Consider the following 19,465-nt stretch of genomic DNA (forward strand, 5'->3'; position numbering starts at 1 on the left):
ACCACAGATCTCAGGAGGCAAAGCAGAGTAGGTAAGCTTCCTGGGCCACAGGCGAATTAAACCTAGGCGCTAAGAGCACCAGATGGAAAGGTAGCTGTGCCCCTGCCCTCAAGGGGTTTACCCTCTAGTTCTTACTTGCTTTTGTTTCTTTGGCATCTAACACATACAGTAGGTGCTCAATAAAGGACTGAAGACATTAAGGGAGATGGGAAGGAGGAAAAGGGGTCAGCGGGGAGGAGGAGAGAGAGAGAAGACCCCCTCCTGGTGACGGGAGCTCTAGAGGTACAAGCGAAGGTCATGGGCTGAGCACTCAGCCTTCAATGACGGGCAGAGCTGGTCGGGGGGCCTGAAAGAGGGGCGAGTTCCAGGAGGGCGGAGCAGTGAGGACTGGGGCCGGGAGCCTCAGTGGAGAGCCAGCCCAGGGTTGCCACTGCTGAGCGTCCAGGGAGCAGGGCGGGGTGGATTGTGGAGGAGCTTGTAATGCAGGCTGGAAGGTCAGGAACCCTCCTGCAGACAGCGGAGAGCCACGCCCTGTAAAGGGAGAGAACATGAGATAGTGGTGATTTAGGAAGAAAACTTCAGCGCAGTACTTAAAAGGATTCATAGTCTGTTGAAAGAACCCCAGTTGAGATGATGAGGGCCTGGGCTTGGATGGTAGCTGCAGGAATGGAGAGGAAAGGGTGGATCTGAGAGATATGAAGGGGGGGAGGCTGGGCCAGACTCGGTGACGGTGACAGGTACATGCACCATGGAATACTATTCAGCCATAAAAAAAAGAGTGAAATAATGCCATTTGCAGCAACATGGATGGACTTAGAGATTATCATACTAAGTGAAGTAAGTCATACAGAGAAAGACAAATATCAAGTGATATCACTTACATGTGGAATCTAAAAAATACATGATACAAATGAACTTATTTACTAAACAGAAACAGACCCACAGACATAGAAAACAAACTTATGGTTACCAAAGGGGAAGGGGGGAGAGCAATAAATTAGGAGTTTGGGATTAACGTATACACACCACTAAATATAAAGTAGATAAACACTAAATATAAAGTAGATAAACACTAAATATAAAGTAGATAAACACTAAATATAAAATATATATAACAACAAAATATATAAACAACAAGGACCTACTATATAGCACAGGGAACTATATTCAATATCTTGTTATAACCTGTGATAGAAAAGAATCTGAAAAACAATATATAAATATACATAAAACTGAATCACTTTGCTGTACACCTGAAACTAACACAACATTGTAAATCAACTATACTTCAATAAAAATAAATAAATAAACAAAAATAAAGCATGAGACGGGAGGTCACACGGGCTGCCGGGCTTCACACCAGGAGAACGTCTTTGGAGAAAATGGGAAACTGAAGCAGAAACCTGGGATGGTGTTGAGTCCACGAGGAGAGCAGGACACTGGCTGAGGCAGCACACACTGCGCTCAGATCAGAGCTGCCGGATGTGGGGAGCCCAGATGTGATCACCTGGAGGGATGGACCAGGTCGCATTCACCCACTTCTCACCAGACAGTGCAGTTTCTGCCTCCTGGCAGGTCTCAATAAGTGTGTGCTGAATAAACAAAGGTTCTCAAGGGGCTTCCTGTCTACGCAGTATACTGCCCAGGAGGTTATAGAAAATGATCATTCGCCTTTCACCTCTCTGGACTGGAAAGCAGGAAGTGAGGGAACCGGTGAGGAGATTCTTTGGACAAGAACCTGCCCCCGTGGTTGCACACCGCACCCCCAAGGGCTCTTAGCCTGAAGAGGAGGCCTCAGGACCTGTCCCACTAGGCCATCCCTCCACCTCCTCTCCACCCTCTCGCACTGCAACCTTCATCTCCTCTAGAAGTGACACCTGACTTAGGCTCTGCTTGAGAAAGCATCTCATTGATTCAAAAAAGTGTTCTTAGTGGCTTGTCTTTAATGCACAAAAATTAAAAGTATGCTGGGGACTTCCCCGGTGGCCCAGTGGTTAGGACTCCACGCTTCCCCTGCAGGGGGTACAGGTTCAGTCCCTGTTGGGGAACTAAGATTCCGCATGCCGCCAAAAAGAAAAAAAAAATTCATCAGAGCACTAACTACGCCCTCCCCCCAAATAATTTGCCGATTATGTCCTTTAAGGCAGCTTTTTGAGACTATCCTGTGTACCTGTATCCCTCCAGAGACATTCTTTCCATAGAAAAGCCAAGGGGATCCAAACAAACAAAATGTGAAAGCCGAAAACTCTCTCTGAAGCCTGCTAGGATGGGTCGGGAGACTCTGGTCCCCTCGAGGCCTGCTGCTACTTCTCTGCCCCTCAGGCTCCCTTCCGGCGGCCCCTACCCCAACTCCTGGCTCCTAGACAGCCTCCAAGGTGAAATCGTGACCTCCACGCCTGCTTCTGACACCCTCTCCTCCCAGCCCCTCCAGAGCCCGGTTTCCATGGTGACAGCCCCTCTTCTCCCTGGGGCACTGCCACACCCGTCACTCTTGGGCTTCTCACCCTCGGCCCTGCCCGCACCTTGGCCTGGGGATGCTTCCTGCACTCCAGCTCTCTGGGCACCCTCACCAACACCAAGAGGAAGCGGGATTGGGGGCGGGGGAGACCAGGCCAGTTCCCACCGCAGGCCTCCCTATTCGTGGGCATTCTGGGGGCTCAGGCTCTACTGCTGAGGGCCAGCTCACCCCAACCCCCCAGCTCTCAGCTGACAACCCGATACTTCTCTCTGATCACACACTCTTTGGCAGCTATTGTTGCTGTCTTGACACTGTCCTTGCAAGGAAGGTGCTGAGATAGAAGAATGTGCTGTGAAATCATCATGAGGGCCTGGAGAAGGAGCCTGGGAGAGGACCGGCCTCCCACGCTCTCGTCCTCTCTACATCCCAGCCTCTCCCGCCCCTCTTTCTCCTCCTCTTCTCCCTGCTGCCTTCTCTCCATCTCTCTCCTCCTCTCCCCTCCTGCTCTCCTCACTCCCCTCCCTCTCTCGCTCCTTCTCCGGTCTCTCCCTCCCTTTCTCCTCTCATCTCTTCCCTCCTTCTCTCTCTTGTTTTGGTGCCAGAAACAGTCTAATTACAACAGGGAACTTGAAGAGACAGAAAGGAAGAAAAAAAAAACAAAAAACCACCCCACCACACATAGCTGATGATAATGTCCTATGAAATCTAATTTATAAAGCTCAAATCAGAACAAAAAGTGTTACTCTCCCAATTCAGGGCCGATTTGATTTTTAATGAGATTCCTCAGAGACCCAGCCGAGATCTCATCAGGTTGAAAACTCAGCTACCTTCCCGCCTGCCACAGACTCTCCAGTGTGGACCTCTGTCTCTCCTCCACTGCCGTCCCCAGCGCCCCTTGGAGCCACACGCCAGTGGCTCCCTTCTTAGGGCCATCTGCTGCTGACAGCTTGGCCCTAACCGTGGTCCAAGCCTGGGGCTCTGTGCCCCCAAGTTGGACAGCAGCCGGTGTCCAGGACCTCTGTGGCCACCTCTGACTCTCTCCAGGTGGAAGGGCAGCCTGCCCACCAGGTCCTGTTTTCCTTGGCTGTGTATCTGCATCTGCAGAGCAGGGGGTAGGAAAGAATACAGGCTTAGACGTCATGAACCCCAGGTCAAACCCCACTCATTAGCTGTGTGACCTTGGGCAGGTTACTTTGCCTCTCTGATCTGGGTGTCTTTGCTATAAAATGGGAATAGTCCTGCTCTGAAGTGTAATTACACGGTTACAGGAGGGACAGCATGGGAAGCACAGATGGCACTGTGGGCCGGGTGCTCAGTGGACGTCAATGTCCCATGTCCTGTTGTCCATTCAGCTGTGGCCTCCCAGGGAACATGGGTCACATCACCCCCCTTCTTCAGCAATCCCTCCAGGATGAGGCGTAGGGACCTGCATGCAGTAGTTGAGAACATGGTCCTTAGAGCCAGAAAGTCTTGGATTCGCTGCCCTGGTCCTGCCGCTAGATGCTCCCTGGACAATTTAGTTAACCTCTAAGGCTCAGTGTGCTGAGTCCCTGTGAAAAGGGGTTAATAAGGCTCCACACAAGTGTTGTGGGGATGTGACAGCCACAGAGAAGGCCCAGAGGGCACGTGGTGAGTCATTAACATGCGCAGCTCCTGTTACTATTTTTTTTACCTCCTAGGGCCTCATTTCCTCATCTGAAAAATGGGGATAAAAGTAGTACCTGCCTCATAGATTGTTATGAGGATGAAAATATTAACAGGCTAATATTTTTAAATCTCGGAACAATGCCTGGCATATTGTACCCAATGTGGATGTCTCTGTTTAATAAAATATGAACTGCCTACCTTAGATGGTTCAGGGCGGTGTGTATGGGCAGGTGTGGGTTCACACTGATGATTTGCTCCCAATGACAGAGGGGCTGGTGCAGGGTCTGCTGCAGAAAAGAAAGGGACAGGAGACGATTACCTGCTCACTCAACCCCACCATCCCTCACACTACACCACCCCTCATCCTGCCAAATTTGGCCCTAGTCCCATCCTGGGAGCCACTAAAACGATGATATTATTGATATTTCTTGGATTCTCAGGTTTAACCAAAGCACACCACGCCCTATGCCTGTTGCCCTCTTGAAGTACACCCCGCCCCCCCCCGAGAGTGCTTCCAACTGGGGGTCTCTCTCCTGCCTCTGCCCCCTTGTGGAAGTAGGCGCCAGGAAGTGGCGTTAAAGGGAAAGAGGAATAACACGTGCCAAGTGCAGCAGCGCATGGCCCGTTTTGGGGGCTGGAGGATGGCTGGACCACAGCGTGAGTGCGCTGGGGATTGATGGGCAGGGAGCCTACAGCCGGGGCCAGCTCCTGCAAGCGGTGAATGGAGCTGGGGGCAGCGAAGAAGCCACTGCTGGGCCCCAGGCAGGTAGGGAGGCGCTCTGGAGGTCCTTGTCCCCCAGGGCAGCCTGGGCTCTGCTTCCATAGCTCGAGGGGAAGCCCTTCCGGCAAGTAACTGACCGTTGCACTTGTTTCCTTCCTAGGTCAAGTGTACTCCTTCAGCCAGCAGCCCCAGGACCAGGCTGTGGTGTCGGGGCAGCCGGTGACACTGCTATGCGCCATCCCTGAATACGATGGCTTCGTTCTGTGGATCAAAGACGGCTTGGCTCTGGGCGTGGGCAGGGACCTCTCAAGTGAGTACCCCCGGACCTCCCCAAGAAGGCCTAGAACCCGCCCCTGCCCTACCCACCCACCCCCCCTCCTAGGGAACCCCACCTTCCTAGGCATTTGGGGATTAAATCTCAGCTTTCATTGCAGATCCCACGGGCAGAGGCAGGCGAGGCAGGCCCTGGGTCCAGGATGCATAGGACTTTGAGGGCCCCTCTGACTTCTGGTGATGAATTACGAGTAAACCCTCAATTCTGGCGGTCAGTCCTAAACTTAACACAGTGTTGCCCTGGAGGGTCCATTCCAAAGTCAAACATGATTCACATAAAGTCAGTTTTCCAGAAGTAAAGTGTTCCTTTTCCTTGGTCCAAAACGTATTCCCCACTTAAGTCACAACCTTGTTCTTCCCTCCTTCCATCCATTAAAGGGAGCCAAGTAGATTGAAAACGCGAAGAAACCTGGTTGAGTTTAGGGGTCGCCATGTGACGGGGAGAAAAGAAAACAAGTGTTTAAAATAAATTCCAAGCCTCGTTCAGCCCACCACCCAGGCTGGCATTCAGCAAAGACGGCTGTTGATGGCTGGCGTCTGTGCTGCCTAGTTGGTGCCCATGCCCCATCACCTGTTAACTATTGTAAATGTCAACCCTTAAGCCCATACAGATGTTTTTCCAATCCATCCTCTCCCCTGGGAGAAAAAAGAATGAAATCATCCTCCTGGTCACTCACCCATCAGCCATTATTATTCTCCCCTGAGGAGGGTAGGCATGTGGCTGTTTGCTAACTTAGCATAAACCGCAAAATGCAGAACGAAGAATGTGGGTATCCCTGTGGTTGGGGAGTGTCTGGGGGTGGAGAAGGAGAGAAAAATATGTATTCAACGGAGAAGTAGCTTTGCCTCTCTCATGGTGTTCAGCTGCAGGAAAATAAAAATCGAAGTGCACTCAGGAACATGATGGTTGGGAAATTAATATTTTAAAATGTGAGTTATGTCTTGCCAAAAATGTGTATTGAAACATTATAGCAATGGTCAATAGCATCACAGGGTTTGAGTGCTGCAGCCCAGCTGAGCTTGGATAAAATACACAATCACATCTCCAAAATATACTGTGCTGCCATAAAATTTAAGTATTGTGGGAACCAGCCAATTTCAGGGACTCTGAACCCCCTTACCCCAGAGGAACTGGGGGAATAATACGATCTTCCCAAACCGAGTCCTTCACGCTCCACGAGGCTGTGAGCTGGCCCAGCACTGTTGCTGGTTAAGGAAGCTCTCTGGGTTCCTGGTCAGTGGTTTTCAGCTTCCATCAGGGACTGGGGACTTGTTGGGTGGGTGAAGAGGAAGCCCCAGGTCACCATGGATGGTTCATAGAGTGGTCATCGCTGCATGGATAATTGACCCTCTGGCATCCACTTCCATGAATGGCTTTCTGGGATCCAGCATTGGGTCCTGCTAAGTGCTGGAGGGCAATGGGATCTGATGAACTGGGGTCCGTTTCCTCTCCAACTTGACTCCATCGATAGAAAGAAAGTCAGCCCTCTCCTTGCAGAGCCAATAAACTCAAACTCTTGGTAACGTGTTTTCTCTGTATTTGATCACTTGTCCCAAAATAGCATCATGACAATAATGATAAATATATGCTCAATAAACACTGTTTGTTTGCCTGATAAGAACGTGAGTGTAATAGATCTCAATTCAGTTCAGAAAGTATTTGCCGAGCACCTAACACTATGGGGGAACTGGGGCCCGTGTTATGGGGTTTCAGCCTGCTACAGCTCTGCCCTCTTCTATTTTAAATGTGTAGCCCCATCCAGTCTACCAGAAATGATGCCTTAACTGAAGACCTTACTATCTTTCTGGTCACCAAAGCTGGAAAAAAACAGTCGAAGGAAGTGATTTATAAATACACTCCCTCATACTGATGGAACATTTTTCTTCTAAGAAGCTCAAATACTTCTCAAGACATTATCTCATAAATCTACAATCATCCACGGGTAGAAAAAGAAGGCTTTTCCCCTTTGTTTGGCAGGTAAATAGAATCACAGCTGAGAAAGAAATTGATTCAAACAAATACCCAATCCCAATGCATGGGACCCTGGCTCGTAACCCCAAAAGCCCTTATACCCTGTCTGCTCTCCCTCCTCAAAACAGGGACCTCTGTGGCTACCCTACGTCATTGTTATGTTCATTTAAACTAGCATTTATAGACTACTTACTGAATGCCAGGCACTTTACATAGCTTATCCTGTCTGATCTTCACCGCAACTCTGTGAGGTACTAGCATTGTCCCCACTTTACTGACAAGGAAATGGAAAGGCAAAGAAGTTAAAGTAACTGACCCAAGACAACAGAGCTAGGCAGTGATAGAGCTGACATTGGAACCCAGGCAATTTGTCTGTAGAACCCAGACTCCCAATAACTTTGCCTCCCCTGGGAGTAGCAAGAGAGAGTATTGATGCTGTGGAAGGAGCTAGAACTTCCCCAGAATCTGTGCTTCTGGGCCTGTGCTTTCCGAAGATGCTGTCAGTCCTTGGGATAGCATCACGGCTCGCTGCCTAATTATGCAAATACAAACAAACCCATCACTGATGTTTTCAGCAGCTTATGAGAGCGGAAGCCTGCTGTTGACGGCTTGCAAGTCAACAAAAACACAAGCTCCGGCCAAGATGCCTGCAGGAGACCAGGGGCTAATCACAGGACAGTGGGATCCAGAGGCTGGGCTGGAGGGGCTAGGGGCAGTGCGCCAGCTACACTGAGGACAGCCGCAGCAGGGTGACAGCTGAACTAGCACCCACTTCCAGCCCCTCACCCGGCCCCAGGGAGAGCCAACTTAACTTAGCCGGGCTCCTTCCCAAAGCCCAGCAGAGGGCAGGAAGGGCGGGCAGGGGGGCGGCCGGGCTCTTGGGGGTACAGCTGATGGCCTTGTAGCATCTCCGGCCAGGCCTGAACAGCTGTGCAGGGCAGGACCTCTTGATGGCATGATGGGGACAATGCTAGTCGTGAAAACGTGAGCCTGAAAGTCTCAGCCACACAGGATGCACCCCAAAAGCATACTGGGGAGTCTGGTGGAGGATCACAGCTACCTCCACTGACCAGAAATGGGTGCTGCTTAACAGCCCACCCCCAGGGAGCCCTGCCCCACCTCTGGAAGACCCTTAGGTTATGGGGGGTAAAAGGGGCCTAAGAGCACCAACACTTCATCCAGAGTAAAAATCTCCTCTGCAGTATTCCTGACAGGCGATCATCCCATGTATGCTTGAATACAGCCAGTGACGGGGACCTCACTACCACCTCTGGCAGCCCAGATCTTTGTGGGACACCAGTAAATTGTTAACAATATTCTAAAGTATTTCACCATGTTCATTCTGACCCTTGGTCCTAATGCTGTCCTTGGGAGCTACATGAACATATCTAACCCCCACTAAGAGACTTGGAAATATTTGAAGAGAGCTATGGCACGTCCCTCTGTCTCTGCTTCTGTCTCTTAAGCACTAGTCTTCTCTTTAAAAGGCCAAATGTGCCCAATTCCCTCCTCCTATGGCACGTTTCTGAGAACTCACTCTGCCCTAGCGAAGGCCCTTCAGAAAGAGGAGCAGTGTGGGGCTGCTGGAGGGTGAATGGGCCTCTGAGGGGAGGAAGGACCCTGTAAGGCACTGGTGGGGGGAAAGCAGAGCTCTGGGAAGAGGACTGATGGAAAACAGGTCCTGCTGGGAGAAACTAAGGAGGTCGAGGGTCCAAGACCCGGGAGAGAGAGGCTCTGCCCATCCCGGCAGCCACGACTCATGTTGGCATTTATATTCAACCCGCAGAGCACAGGAAAGCTGCTTAATGATTTATCATTCTCAAGCTTTTATTTATCTGTTATTCATTGCCCATGGTGTAAGAGGCCCCAAATTTTTAAGTATCCCGAGTGCCTCCTAAGTGTTTAATCGGGCCCTGGGGTTCAGGGGGTCGTAGTAGGAATGACCAGAAAAGAGTCACTTACAGTTCCAAGTGACCAGAGGTTCCTGGGAACTGGTGGGTGGGCCTCGGTTTCTACTTCCTATCCATCCTGAAACTAAAGTTTTCCCCAAAATGACTCTTGATCCTTTTCCTAGTTTTTTTTTTTCCTTCTTCTCTCTCCTTCTGACTCTGTCTTCTCGGTTTGTACATCTCAGCCTGGGTCTCTCTGTCTCTCTGTGTGTCTCCTTATTAGGATGCATGTCTGCTTTGCAAACCACAGTGCCAAGTGCGCTGCTTTCCAGGGTGACAGCCCCGCTGTGTCTGTCCACACTTAGCACCCCTATCTCTGCTCTCTGCTTCCCGCTCTAATAATAGCTTCCCCAACATTCCTAAACTTAAAACCTACAGTACCCTTGTACACACACACACACACACACACACACACGCTGCCCCAGCCCCCCGGGGAAACTCTCTTTTGTGCTCCTTATACTGAGATCAGGGCCCTGTGCAGTCACCTCCTGCTCTGCCAGCCCCTAAGACCAGCCCCGGCTCGGGTGTCCCCCCGGTCCCCCGCGGTGCCTGTCTGTCACGCCCGGCTCCTCCACCCCCGCCCCAGCCCTCCTGATATGCCTGCCGTCTCCACAGGTTACCCACAGTACCTGGTGGTAGGGAACCACCTGTCGGGGGAACATCACCTGAAGATCCTGCGGGCAGAGCTGCAAGACGACGCCGTGTACGAGTGCCAGGCCATCCAGGCCGCCATCCGGTCCCGCCCCGCACGCCTCACCGTCCTAGGTAAGAACCGTCCGTACGCTGGGCTGAGGATGCTGTGGGAAGCACCCTGGGCTCAGCTCCAGAAGCCAGGGGCCAGACTGGAGGGGCCTCCCCCCTGGACAAAGCCCCCCGGCGTTGTCCCACAGGGCTCTGACCACTGCTGCCCCACTGTGTCGGTCCCTCCCCACCCAAAGGGGGAAAATGAAAGTTCCTGCCCTGGACATCAGAAGGCCAGCACCAGCTGACCTCTGACTTTGCCCAACCCCAGTGTGTTTGACTGCCACTTAGGGAGTTAAAAGGGGCTCCTGGGTGCTTATTTATTGAATCAGGAAGCATGTTCTGCACACGTGATCCAGGTGAGGTCCTGTGCTCGGTGATGGAGATCCACAGAAGAAGGGGACACATCCTCGAGCCCCTTCTTTCTGAATTGCCCTGACAAAGCCCCATCTAACCCCCTCCCCTGTCAGACTCAGCATGGAGCTCAGTTCTCTCCATGATTTCAGCATCCATAGGGACCACCCTGACCCTGCTCCTTCCCGCCTTTGCTGCTCCCTGGGAATCCCGGCTCTCAGGTCCCGGGCTGCCTACGTCATCCCCAGGAAAAGTCATTTCAGGTTCTTATGCTCAATCACACCTTTACCCCTCGGTCGTTCTCCATCGTGGCTTCCCAGGAGCCCAGCATCCCTGGGACATCCTCCTGAGGGGGTCCCCACTCCTTGACTCGGGCACACCTGCCTGAGACCAGGGGACGGGCTCGTCTACCCCTCCAGCTGCCTCGTCCCAGCTTAGAGTTCAGCCCCTGTCAGCTGCCTCCTCCGGCCGGATGTTAGCCAGGAGCCAGGCCCTCGGGGAGCCACGCCGGCACATAAGTAATAATAGCTCACGTTCGCAAAGCGCTACACAACAGCCCTCTCAGCACCTCCACTTATGTTACCGCGCCGGTTCCGACGCCGGCCTGCGGGGCGGGGATTGTGGCCCCGGCTGAGGGTCTGAGGCTCAGAGAAGCAAAGGGCACGCGTGGGGGATGGCACACAGGCAGCCAGAAGAGGGAAGTCCCTCCCACCCCCGCCTCCTGCAGCCGGTGTGAAGTCTGACAACAGGGTCAGCAGCTGGGGTGCTGCCTCCTTGCCACCGGCTGCTCAGAGATGAAATATTTACGAGGGTGTCAGGTTATCTTCAGATCTACACGGCCAGCACACGGGGTAGACTGTCTCAAGCACAGCAGCAGACTGACCCTGGAGGACCACTTACCCAGCTCGGAGCTTGGGCTTCTTGAGACGGGAAGGAGGAACTGGGGGCCAACCTCAGAAACCCCCTTCCACCTCTGAGTTTCCCCCCACCTGCGATGGAAGGAATGAGAAAAATAAACCTGCTCTGGAGGGTCAGTAAGTTGGGATTGACCACGAAGTGGGCCTCCTGGGTTAGAAGGAGAGGCTGCCACCTTCATCTCTCCTGAGATGTGGCTAAAATGGGACCCGGTCTATAATCGCTGTGGGGATTGAGGGAGGAGAGAGGAGGATTTAGTGCCTAATATATTTTCTGATCTTTAAGGATTGCAAAGGGCCATATAGATTTGCTAAGCGGAATTGTAGGATCTTCATCTCCAGAGGTTATTTAGCACCACCCCTGCCCTTGTACCCCTTCTAGAGGGTCCCAGAGATGCTAAGATGAGAGGAACCTGAGCAGCGCCCACTCCTGACTTCACGCAGGACCGAAAACAGATGGAGACTCCTCTGGTTCTTAAGTTCACGTCCTGGTATCAGAGCTTCAGCCTGGTCATACCCAGCCAGTCACAGCCTCCTTTCCTCTCTACTGTCTCAGTTAGGTGACAAAGTCCACCTTATCCCAAAGGTTTTACAGATAAGGAAGTTGAGGCTCAGAGAGGCAAAGGCTCTCATGGGAGGTCACACAGCTTAATTAGCCCTCAAAATAGACCCCAGATTTTCCAACTCCAAACCACTTATGTTACCTCGCCTGTTCCGACGCCGGCCTGTGGGATGGGGATTGTGGCCCCAAATGAGGGTCTGAGGCTCAGAGAAGCAAAGGGTGCTCTCTGCCCGGCCTCCACATCCCTAAATGCCAGGAAGATTGCCTTTGTCTGGCTGGTTAAGAGCCAGGCTTCTGAGAGCAGGGCCTCTGGATCTGATCTGAACAGACTTAATTTTGTCTGGGGTCACATCTAAAAGGCATTCACTGCCCCGTCTCCCTCTCCAGAGGCCTGACCTGGCACTGGCTTCTGGCAGTTTGGGGTGGGAAATGTTTCACAAGTCTGGAGATCAGTTGAAGAGGGGGAAGGCAGAGTTTCCAGGATACCCTAGCAGGACGGCCTGGGTAGAATTCCTGAGGCCAGAAAGAGAGACTGAGCTGGCATTTGTCCATCAGACTTTCATAAGGACTCCACAAAAACCACTTCTCAAGCTTCCCCAGGCTCTGCTACATTCCCCCCTGACTCCTCAAGGCTACCCTAAGTCCCTACCCCTGAGTGGTCCTGTGGGTCCCAGCCCCGACCTGGCCCTGCAGGACTCTAGCTGAGTTTCTCCATGGTATACAGCCCCACCTACTGCCCTGGAGGGAGGCCCTACAGGCAGAAGCTGACCCAGCCTTCTGGAAAGGGAGCCTGGTCTATTCATGGTGGTAGATAGACAGGGCTTCTCCTGTCCCAGCAGAGAGAGGGCTGTTTCTACCCTGGGCAGCCAGCTTCCCAGCCAAGATCCCATCTGCTTTGCCATGACATCTCAGCCTGGAAAAATGTCCCAGCCAGATCCCCAAGGGAGGCGCTGCTTTCCCTATGTTCCAGGAATGAGAGAGCTTTCCTAATTTAGTCCGTATTTGCCTGAGATAGATTTTTAATTAAATAAAGTAAGAGCCTGATTAGAACCTGCAGAAGTTGTAAGAGAAGAATCAGATGGTATTCCAGCAAAACTGCAAAGCAAACACTTTGGCTGGAACAGAGGGAGACCCCCAGGGGTCTTCCATCAAAGCACCAAGTGAGAAGGGCAAATACGAGAGATTATATAGCCAACAGATGTGCACTGTTAAAATATGCAACTGCCGGCAGCCTGCTTAGAGAAGTCAGAGGGCCAGCTCAGAGTCTGCCATGCTCCAGGGAGGGCATGGGGACCCGGGCCCGGCAGCCAAGCCTAGAGTCACAGACACATTAATTAGCCTTGTGTTCCCAGCTCTCAGATGCAATCAGGCAAGGAGCCACTGCGAGCCGAGCACTTGCTACCTCAGGGAGACGGAGGGAAGGAGCCAGGGGACAGAGAGGGAAAAGGGGAAGGGACAGATCCTGTGAAGCTGAGCAAGGCAAGGTCTGGGCGCCCCTCCACCCCACAGAACACCTCCGGAATCGTGGTGTCAGGGGCAGAGCCACAGGCTTGGAGGCAACAGTCACGGTCCTGCCATTAACCAGCTGTGTGATCTTGTTACCCAGCCTCTCTGGGTCTCGGTGTCCTCATCTGTAAAATAAAGGTGGCGATAAATAAGATGACCCATTACTATGAAGAACCATCCAGCTCCCAGAAAGCAACGACTTCTGCAATAAGGAGCCCAACTTGCTCTACCGGCTATTTTAGGAAAATCCCCCACTGGAACCCGAATTCATGTGGTGCCTGAGTCATAGACAGTAACTGATGAGGGTATTTTAGGCAACATCCCACTTTGAGGCTACAGAAAGGACCTTTCAAAGTCCTGCCCAGCGCTGGGATTCCGGCTGTACACCTTAGCCCCAGAGCCCTCCTCCACATCCGGCTTCCATGAACACCCAGCCGGCTCTGCCGGGACGCTGCTCAGGGCCCCCAGCACGTGTGCAGAGCTGTGGTGCAAGGGGAAGAGGCTGCGCCGAGAGCCAGAATACCTGCCTGCCGCTTACTCACTGTGTGACCTTGGGCAAGGTCCTCAGAGCTCCCTCTGGGCCTCTGGTTCAACTCTATAACCAGTACTTAGTACAGGGTAGATACTCAGTAACGTTGGGGATTTTTAATGAATGAGTGAATGAACGAATGAGTGATTGAATGAATGGATGGAGTTTCTGGTTCTTCATCTATAAAATGGGGATGATAAAAATACCAATCTCCTAGAATTGTTGCGAGGATGAAACTAACACACATGCCACTAAGTGGCATGCACTTTCAAGTTACACACCCATGCACACTGCTGCTTCTCCCACCTGCCAGAACCCCTGAGTTGAAAAATACCAAAACGGTTCCAGGGCCAGAGCTGTAAGGGTGATATTGCATGATGTGATCCTTCTAACTTCCTGAAAACCGGGAAGGCAGGGATTTGGGGGACCCAGAGCAGGAGGACACGAGCACCAAGGATTTGATCGACACATATTATGGGCCAGGCACTGGAGATTCATTAGTAAATCAGAGAGAAAAGCACCCCTGCCCCGGTGGAGCTCGTGTTCTAGTAGAGAGAGAGAGACAGTCAATACATAATAAACATTAAGCAAGTACATTGTGTAGCTGTGTAGGATATCAGATGGTAACAAGTGCTATGAAAATGAGAAAGCAGAGCAGAGTAAGGCGGATTGGAAGTGAGGCGGGGGAAGGATAGTGGACGTCAGGTTAATTATTAAGAAGGGGATTTTCCCAGTATTCCTATCGTATTTCCCTCTTCTTCCTGGTCCGTTCTAATACTAACTCAGCTGTCTTGTGGCTCCCACTAGAAATAAAGCTTCTTACAACTTAAGTGTCCATCGACAGATGAATGGATAAAGAAGATGTGGCACATATATACAATGGAATATTACTCAGCCATAAAAAGAAATGAAATTGGGTTATGTGTAGTGAGGTGGATGGACCTAGAGTCTGTCATACAGAGTGAAGTCAGAAAGAGAAAAACAAATACCGTATGCTAACACATATATATGGAATCTAAAAAAAAAAAATGGTTCTGAAGAACCTAGGGGCAGGACAGGAATAAAGATGCAGACGTAGAGAATGGACTTGAGGACATGGGGAGGGGGAAGGGTAAGCTGGGACGAAGTGAGAGAGTGGCATGGACATATATACACTACCAAATGTAAAATAGATAGCTAGTGGGAAGCAGCCGCATAGCACAGGGAGATCAGCTCGATGCTTTGTGACCACCTGGAGGGGTGGGATAGGGAGGGTGGGAGGGAGACACAAGAGGGAGGAGATATGGGGATATATGTATATGTATAGCTGATTCACTTTGTTATAAAGCAGAAACTAACACACCATTGTAAAGCAATTATACTCCAATAAAGTTGCTAAAAAAAAAAAGAAAGAAAGCTTCCTAAATCAACATGAATTATTTAACTCTGATGGAGAGTAAGTCAGTTTAAATGAAGAAGCCATCTTTAAAATGATGTCAAACCCCAAATACTTTGGGACAAACGAATAAGGTCCAAATGTGTCTTCACTTTGTGCATTTTTCAAAGCCACAAGCGCTGTCTGCAACTCTTCCAGCAGGGGGAGCTGCAGGGCAAGGTCTCTAAGTCCACACTGCTGGCAGCATCCCCCAATTCCCAGTCCCCTAACCTTCTGGGTAGGTGGGTCCAGAGAGAGACGGTGCATAACTCAGGTCCTACAGCAAGGGAAGGCAGAGCTGAAACAGAGCCCAAGAGCACTGGCTTCTAAAATCATTCTTCCAGTAGCTGGTGGTGAGAAAGCCACCCGGTCACACTTTTAGTAGGGGATAGTCTGAGTGGCTCTTCACGGGTGAGGAAGCACCTCCACAGAACAAAGCCCAAGCTCCCTCCGTGGCACTCAGGCCCTCTGAGGCCTCCCCTCAGCTTGCTCTCCAGCCGCTGCTCCAGGATAATGACCAGCTCGCAGCAGCCTCCACTCACCACACTCCTCTCCTCCACTCACATGTGCTTCTGCCTGGAATGCACTTCCCACCTTTCTTCCCTTGGCTAACTCTTGCTCACCTAACAGGATTCATCTTAGATATCACCTCCTCCAGGAAGCCCTCCCTGAACCCCACATGGCCCGACCATCCCGCTCTGTGCTCCTTAGCCGTCCATCCCCACTTCAATCACAATGCTCGGCACATTACATTGAAAGTCATTGTTCACATGTCTGTCTCCCCCACTAAGTGTCTACGAGGCAGTGAGCAGCCCTCACGCCAGCACAGCTCAGACACATACCGGGGGTTCAGTAAGTGTCCATCAGGTGACTGTAGTGATAGGGGTGGGGCTGACTAGGGGCATTACACAGAGAACCGTACCTGGCAGACAGTACGCCCTCGATACATGGGAGAGTTGTGTTGTGCTGTGCTGTGTCTACAGAAGCAACACGGCTTCATGGTTAAGAGCCCAGACTCTGATAGCCAGCTTGCCTGCACTTGAAACCTGTGGCGTGACCTTGGACAGTTATTCAGCCACTCTGTGCCTCCGTTTCCTCGTGTGTAAAATGGGGGAAGAGTTGTACCTGCCCCCTTGGTGGTGTAGAGAGGATTTCATAAAATAATACATGTAAGGCATTTCTCACAACAGTGCCTGGTATGCAGCAAGACATGCAAGTGTTGGCTGTTGTTATTACACCTCTCGTTGTTGTTGTTACTATTATTCCTGCAACGTTAGGAGACGCCAACAAGCAACTCCTCCTTCCTGGGGGATCAGGTTCTGTTTTCTAGAGAAGCTTTTCCATCCAATGCAAAGGCAGAAATCCACGATTCCTGCAGGCCTCTCATAGCTCGCGTGCCTGGGAAGACAAGCAGAATTGATTTCCTTATCTCCTCATTAAGCGTGTTTTCCTGGGGCCCAGCCTGGTCTTAGGCGCCGTGTCACATTTCTGCTGTGTGCCTGTTTCCTGCCACATTCATTACCCTGCAATCACCCCCAAATTGGGACAGCGAACAAGCCAGAGATGGGAGAGAGTAGCAAAAAAAAAAAGCATCCTTATCTCCCAGAGTTCCAGACGGGAGATGGTGCCTGAGCCGCTGTGCCCCTCACCCCGTGCACACCTGCCCCTGCCGCCGGCTCTTTCCGCTCCCTTCCTGCTCCTCTGCCCTCTCAGGGACCCAGGCCACCCGCAAGGTCCCCTGGGCCAGAAGCAGATTCCACCCGCCCCCCGCGTTTTGGCCAGAGCTCGCCCCTCTTTGATTTCTTGGTTTAACTCTGTGCCCACCTGCTCGCGTAGCTTATGAGGTGGGCGTGGCTTGGGGTCATTGAGTTACCTGGAGCTGACAAATGGTCCCTCTCTTCCAAAGTATTTTTTTTTTTTTTTTTTAATTTTTGGCTGCGTTGGGTCGTCGTTGCTGCGTGCGGGCTTTCTCTAGTTGTGGCGAGTGGGGGCTACTCTTCTTTGTGGTGCGCGGGCGTCTCATTGTCATGGCTTCCCTTGTTGCGGAGCACAGGCTCTAGGCACGCAGACTTCAGTAGTTGTGGCGCATGGGTTCAGTAGTTGTAGCTTGCAGGCTCTAGAGCTCAGGCTCAGTATTTGTGGCACACGGGCCTAGTTGCTCCGCAGCATGTGGGATCTTCCCGGACCAGGGCTCGAACCTGTGTCCCCTGCATTGGCAGGCAGACTCTTAACCACTGCGCCACCAGGGAAGCCCCCAAATTATATTATAAGCTCCCTGAGAGTGGGGTTCTGGTCTCTGAGGTCCACACTTGGGTTCAATGCCGTATGACTCCCGAGTGGCTGCCCATAGCCGTTGTTGACGGGGGATCGGGGGAAATGGAGGATATTCCTGGAGGTCCCTGTAGCCATTGGGTGGAGGTGCATTGACTTTGGAGCTGAGTCACGATGGACCCTCCCTCCTGCTGTGAGCTAATATCGCCCCCACCGCACCACCGACAGTCTCACTGTTCCTCTAATCGGCCATGTAGTGTGGAGAGGAATGGCCTCTCTGCCCACCCCCATCTCCCTGTTCTTCATCTCAGCCTCAGTAGGATGTCAGGAGAGGCCGCTGCTCCCTAGCCAGGGCCCATCCATCATGGTGGGAAGTGCGGGGGAGAAGGAGACTCACAGATACTGGGTGACTCCCAAAGCTCCAGAGGGGATGGGGATCCATCAGGGATGCAGGTGAGCTCAGCACTTCCCCTCTTGGCCTGAATGTAGGTGGCAGGGGGTAGGCGGGGGCCTCTCCGAGAAGGAGGAGACCTGATGCAAGGACGGACGTCCCCCACCACCCCCCCACCCGCCATCGCCAAGGGCAGTTGGAGCAGACTCAGCCAATGATAGGAGAGCTAAGTGGTCCAATCAAGTGGCCTTGCCGAGGTGGCCCAGATGCCCGACACGGCGCTGGGAAGTGCTCACCGCTCAAAGCACCCACACGACCACCCCAGGGCCAGCCCCTCCCCTCCCTGTTCCAGCTTCTCTTGCTTTCAACAGCAGCACAAGGGAAGGCAGGGAGGCTTGTAGGAGCCCAGGGTCTGCTGTACGCAAGGCTCTCAGCCTCCTGCTCCTGGCCCCCCACCACTCCATTTCTAGCTCTGCTGACCCTCCCCACAAGCCCCGCACCATCATTAAGTGGCTTAGGCTGTCCAGGGCAGCCCTGCGGTCCTGAGTGTGCCTCCACCATGTCCAGGGCACCGCCACTTCTCCAGGTCCAAGCCAGACACGGGCTGTGGCCTGGAAGTCAGGAAACGAGCATCATCGCCCCAGTCCTGCCACTGAGCAGCCGTGGCACCTGGGATCACGACACTTAACCTCTCGGGACCCACTTTCCTCCTCCTTGGGAAAACCAGGAGCTGGAAAGGTGGCATGCAAATCCACTCCACAGTTTGACTGTGCTCCTCCCTCATTGCATCATGGTTTAGGGATCATTGTTCCCTGAGTCCTTCTTCCCTTGCTCCTGAGAGCAAGGATAATATGTCCTTCCGCTGCTGTAACCAAGCATGACCCTGGGAGACGCTGAACAGGCTCCAATGCTCAGCAAAGGGGAGCGTGGGCTCAGACCACGGAGATTTGCAAAAGTCAGGACCTTGATCCTCTGGTGTCAGCCCTTTAGCATGGAACCCCCCGCTCCATGGCTACGCATGAAATTCCAGCCACTTCCCTGTAACTTTCAGAATGTAGCTGCCTTGAGGAGGCCATCACCAGCTCTACCATCACAGGGCTGCCTCCTCTGGCCTGGGCGTGACCTCCAACATCCCTCCCACCTGAAAAAGCACAAGCAAGAGCCCACCTCTCTCCGGGTGCCCCACTGGGTCTTCAGTCAGGAAGTCCAGCTGGCCACTGGCCATTTACCAGGCTCCCTGTTTATGCATCCAGACACACAATGACACCGTGCACCAAGGACAAATGCACTGGTGTGCACACACACACACACACACACACACACAAGTTCAGAGCTTGGCAGATTCATCAGTGCGCCCACGGTGAAAAGACACAAGAACCCTCAATCAAGACAATAGTAACTGTTGGGAAATAGACAAATCTCGGTGAGCCCGCTCCTTGTCAGGCCCAGAAAGGAATGGAGTAGGCGAAGCATGACACCCCCAGCACGAGGCCCACTTCTCCACTGATTCCCCCTAAGGAGGAATGAAGCAGAGGGAAGAGTCACAGCCAACAGAGAGGGGCGAACACAGCCAGTGCCCCAGGAGTGAAGGGCCTCCTCCTGGCTCCAACCTGCGGGGCAGCACAGGTGTCACACCCAGGACTCTGCCCGAGGCCAGCCCTGGGGAAAGCCCCGAGAGGCTGGGGTGGACGGCGCGACCTTGA

At 52.4% G+C, this 19,465-nt stretch overlaps 1 protein-coding gene across 4 annotated transcripts in view; it reads left to right on the forward strand.

The window, feature by feature from the left end:
- The window catches only part of KIRREL3 (kirre like nephrin family adhesion molecule 3), a 557,121-nt gene that overhangs the window by 460,657 nt on the left and 76,999 nt on the right, over positions 1 to 19,465 (forward strand). For all 4 annotated transcript variants that reach the window (XM_059930073.1, XM_059930070.1, XM_059930072.1 and 1 more), the window contains exons 4-5: positions 4,987 to 5,136; positions 9,696 to 9,845. In XM_059930073.1, coding sequence (XP_059786056.1) covers positions 4,987 to 5,136; positions 9,696 to 9,845 — 300 coding nt within the window. The remainder of the gene's footprint in view (positions 1 to 4,986; positions 5,137 to 9,695; positions 9,846 to 19,465) is intronic.

This window comes from Balaenoptera ricei, chromosome 8, assembly GCF_028023285.1.
Source record: "Balaenoptera ricei isolate mBalRic1 chromosome 8, mBalRic1.hap2, whole genome shotgun sequence".
NCBI lineage: Eukaryota > Metazoa > Chordata > Mammalia > Artiodactyla > Balaenopteridae > Balaenoptera > Balaenoptera ricei.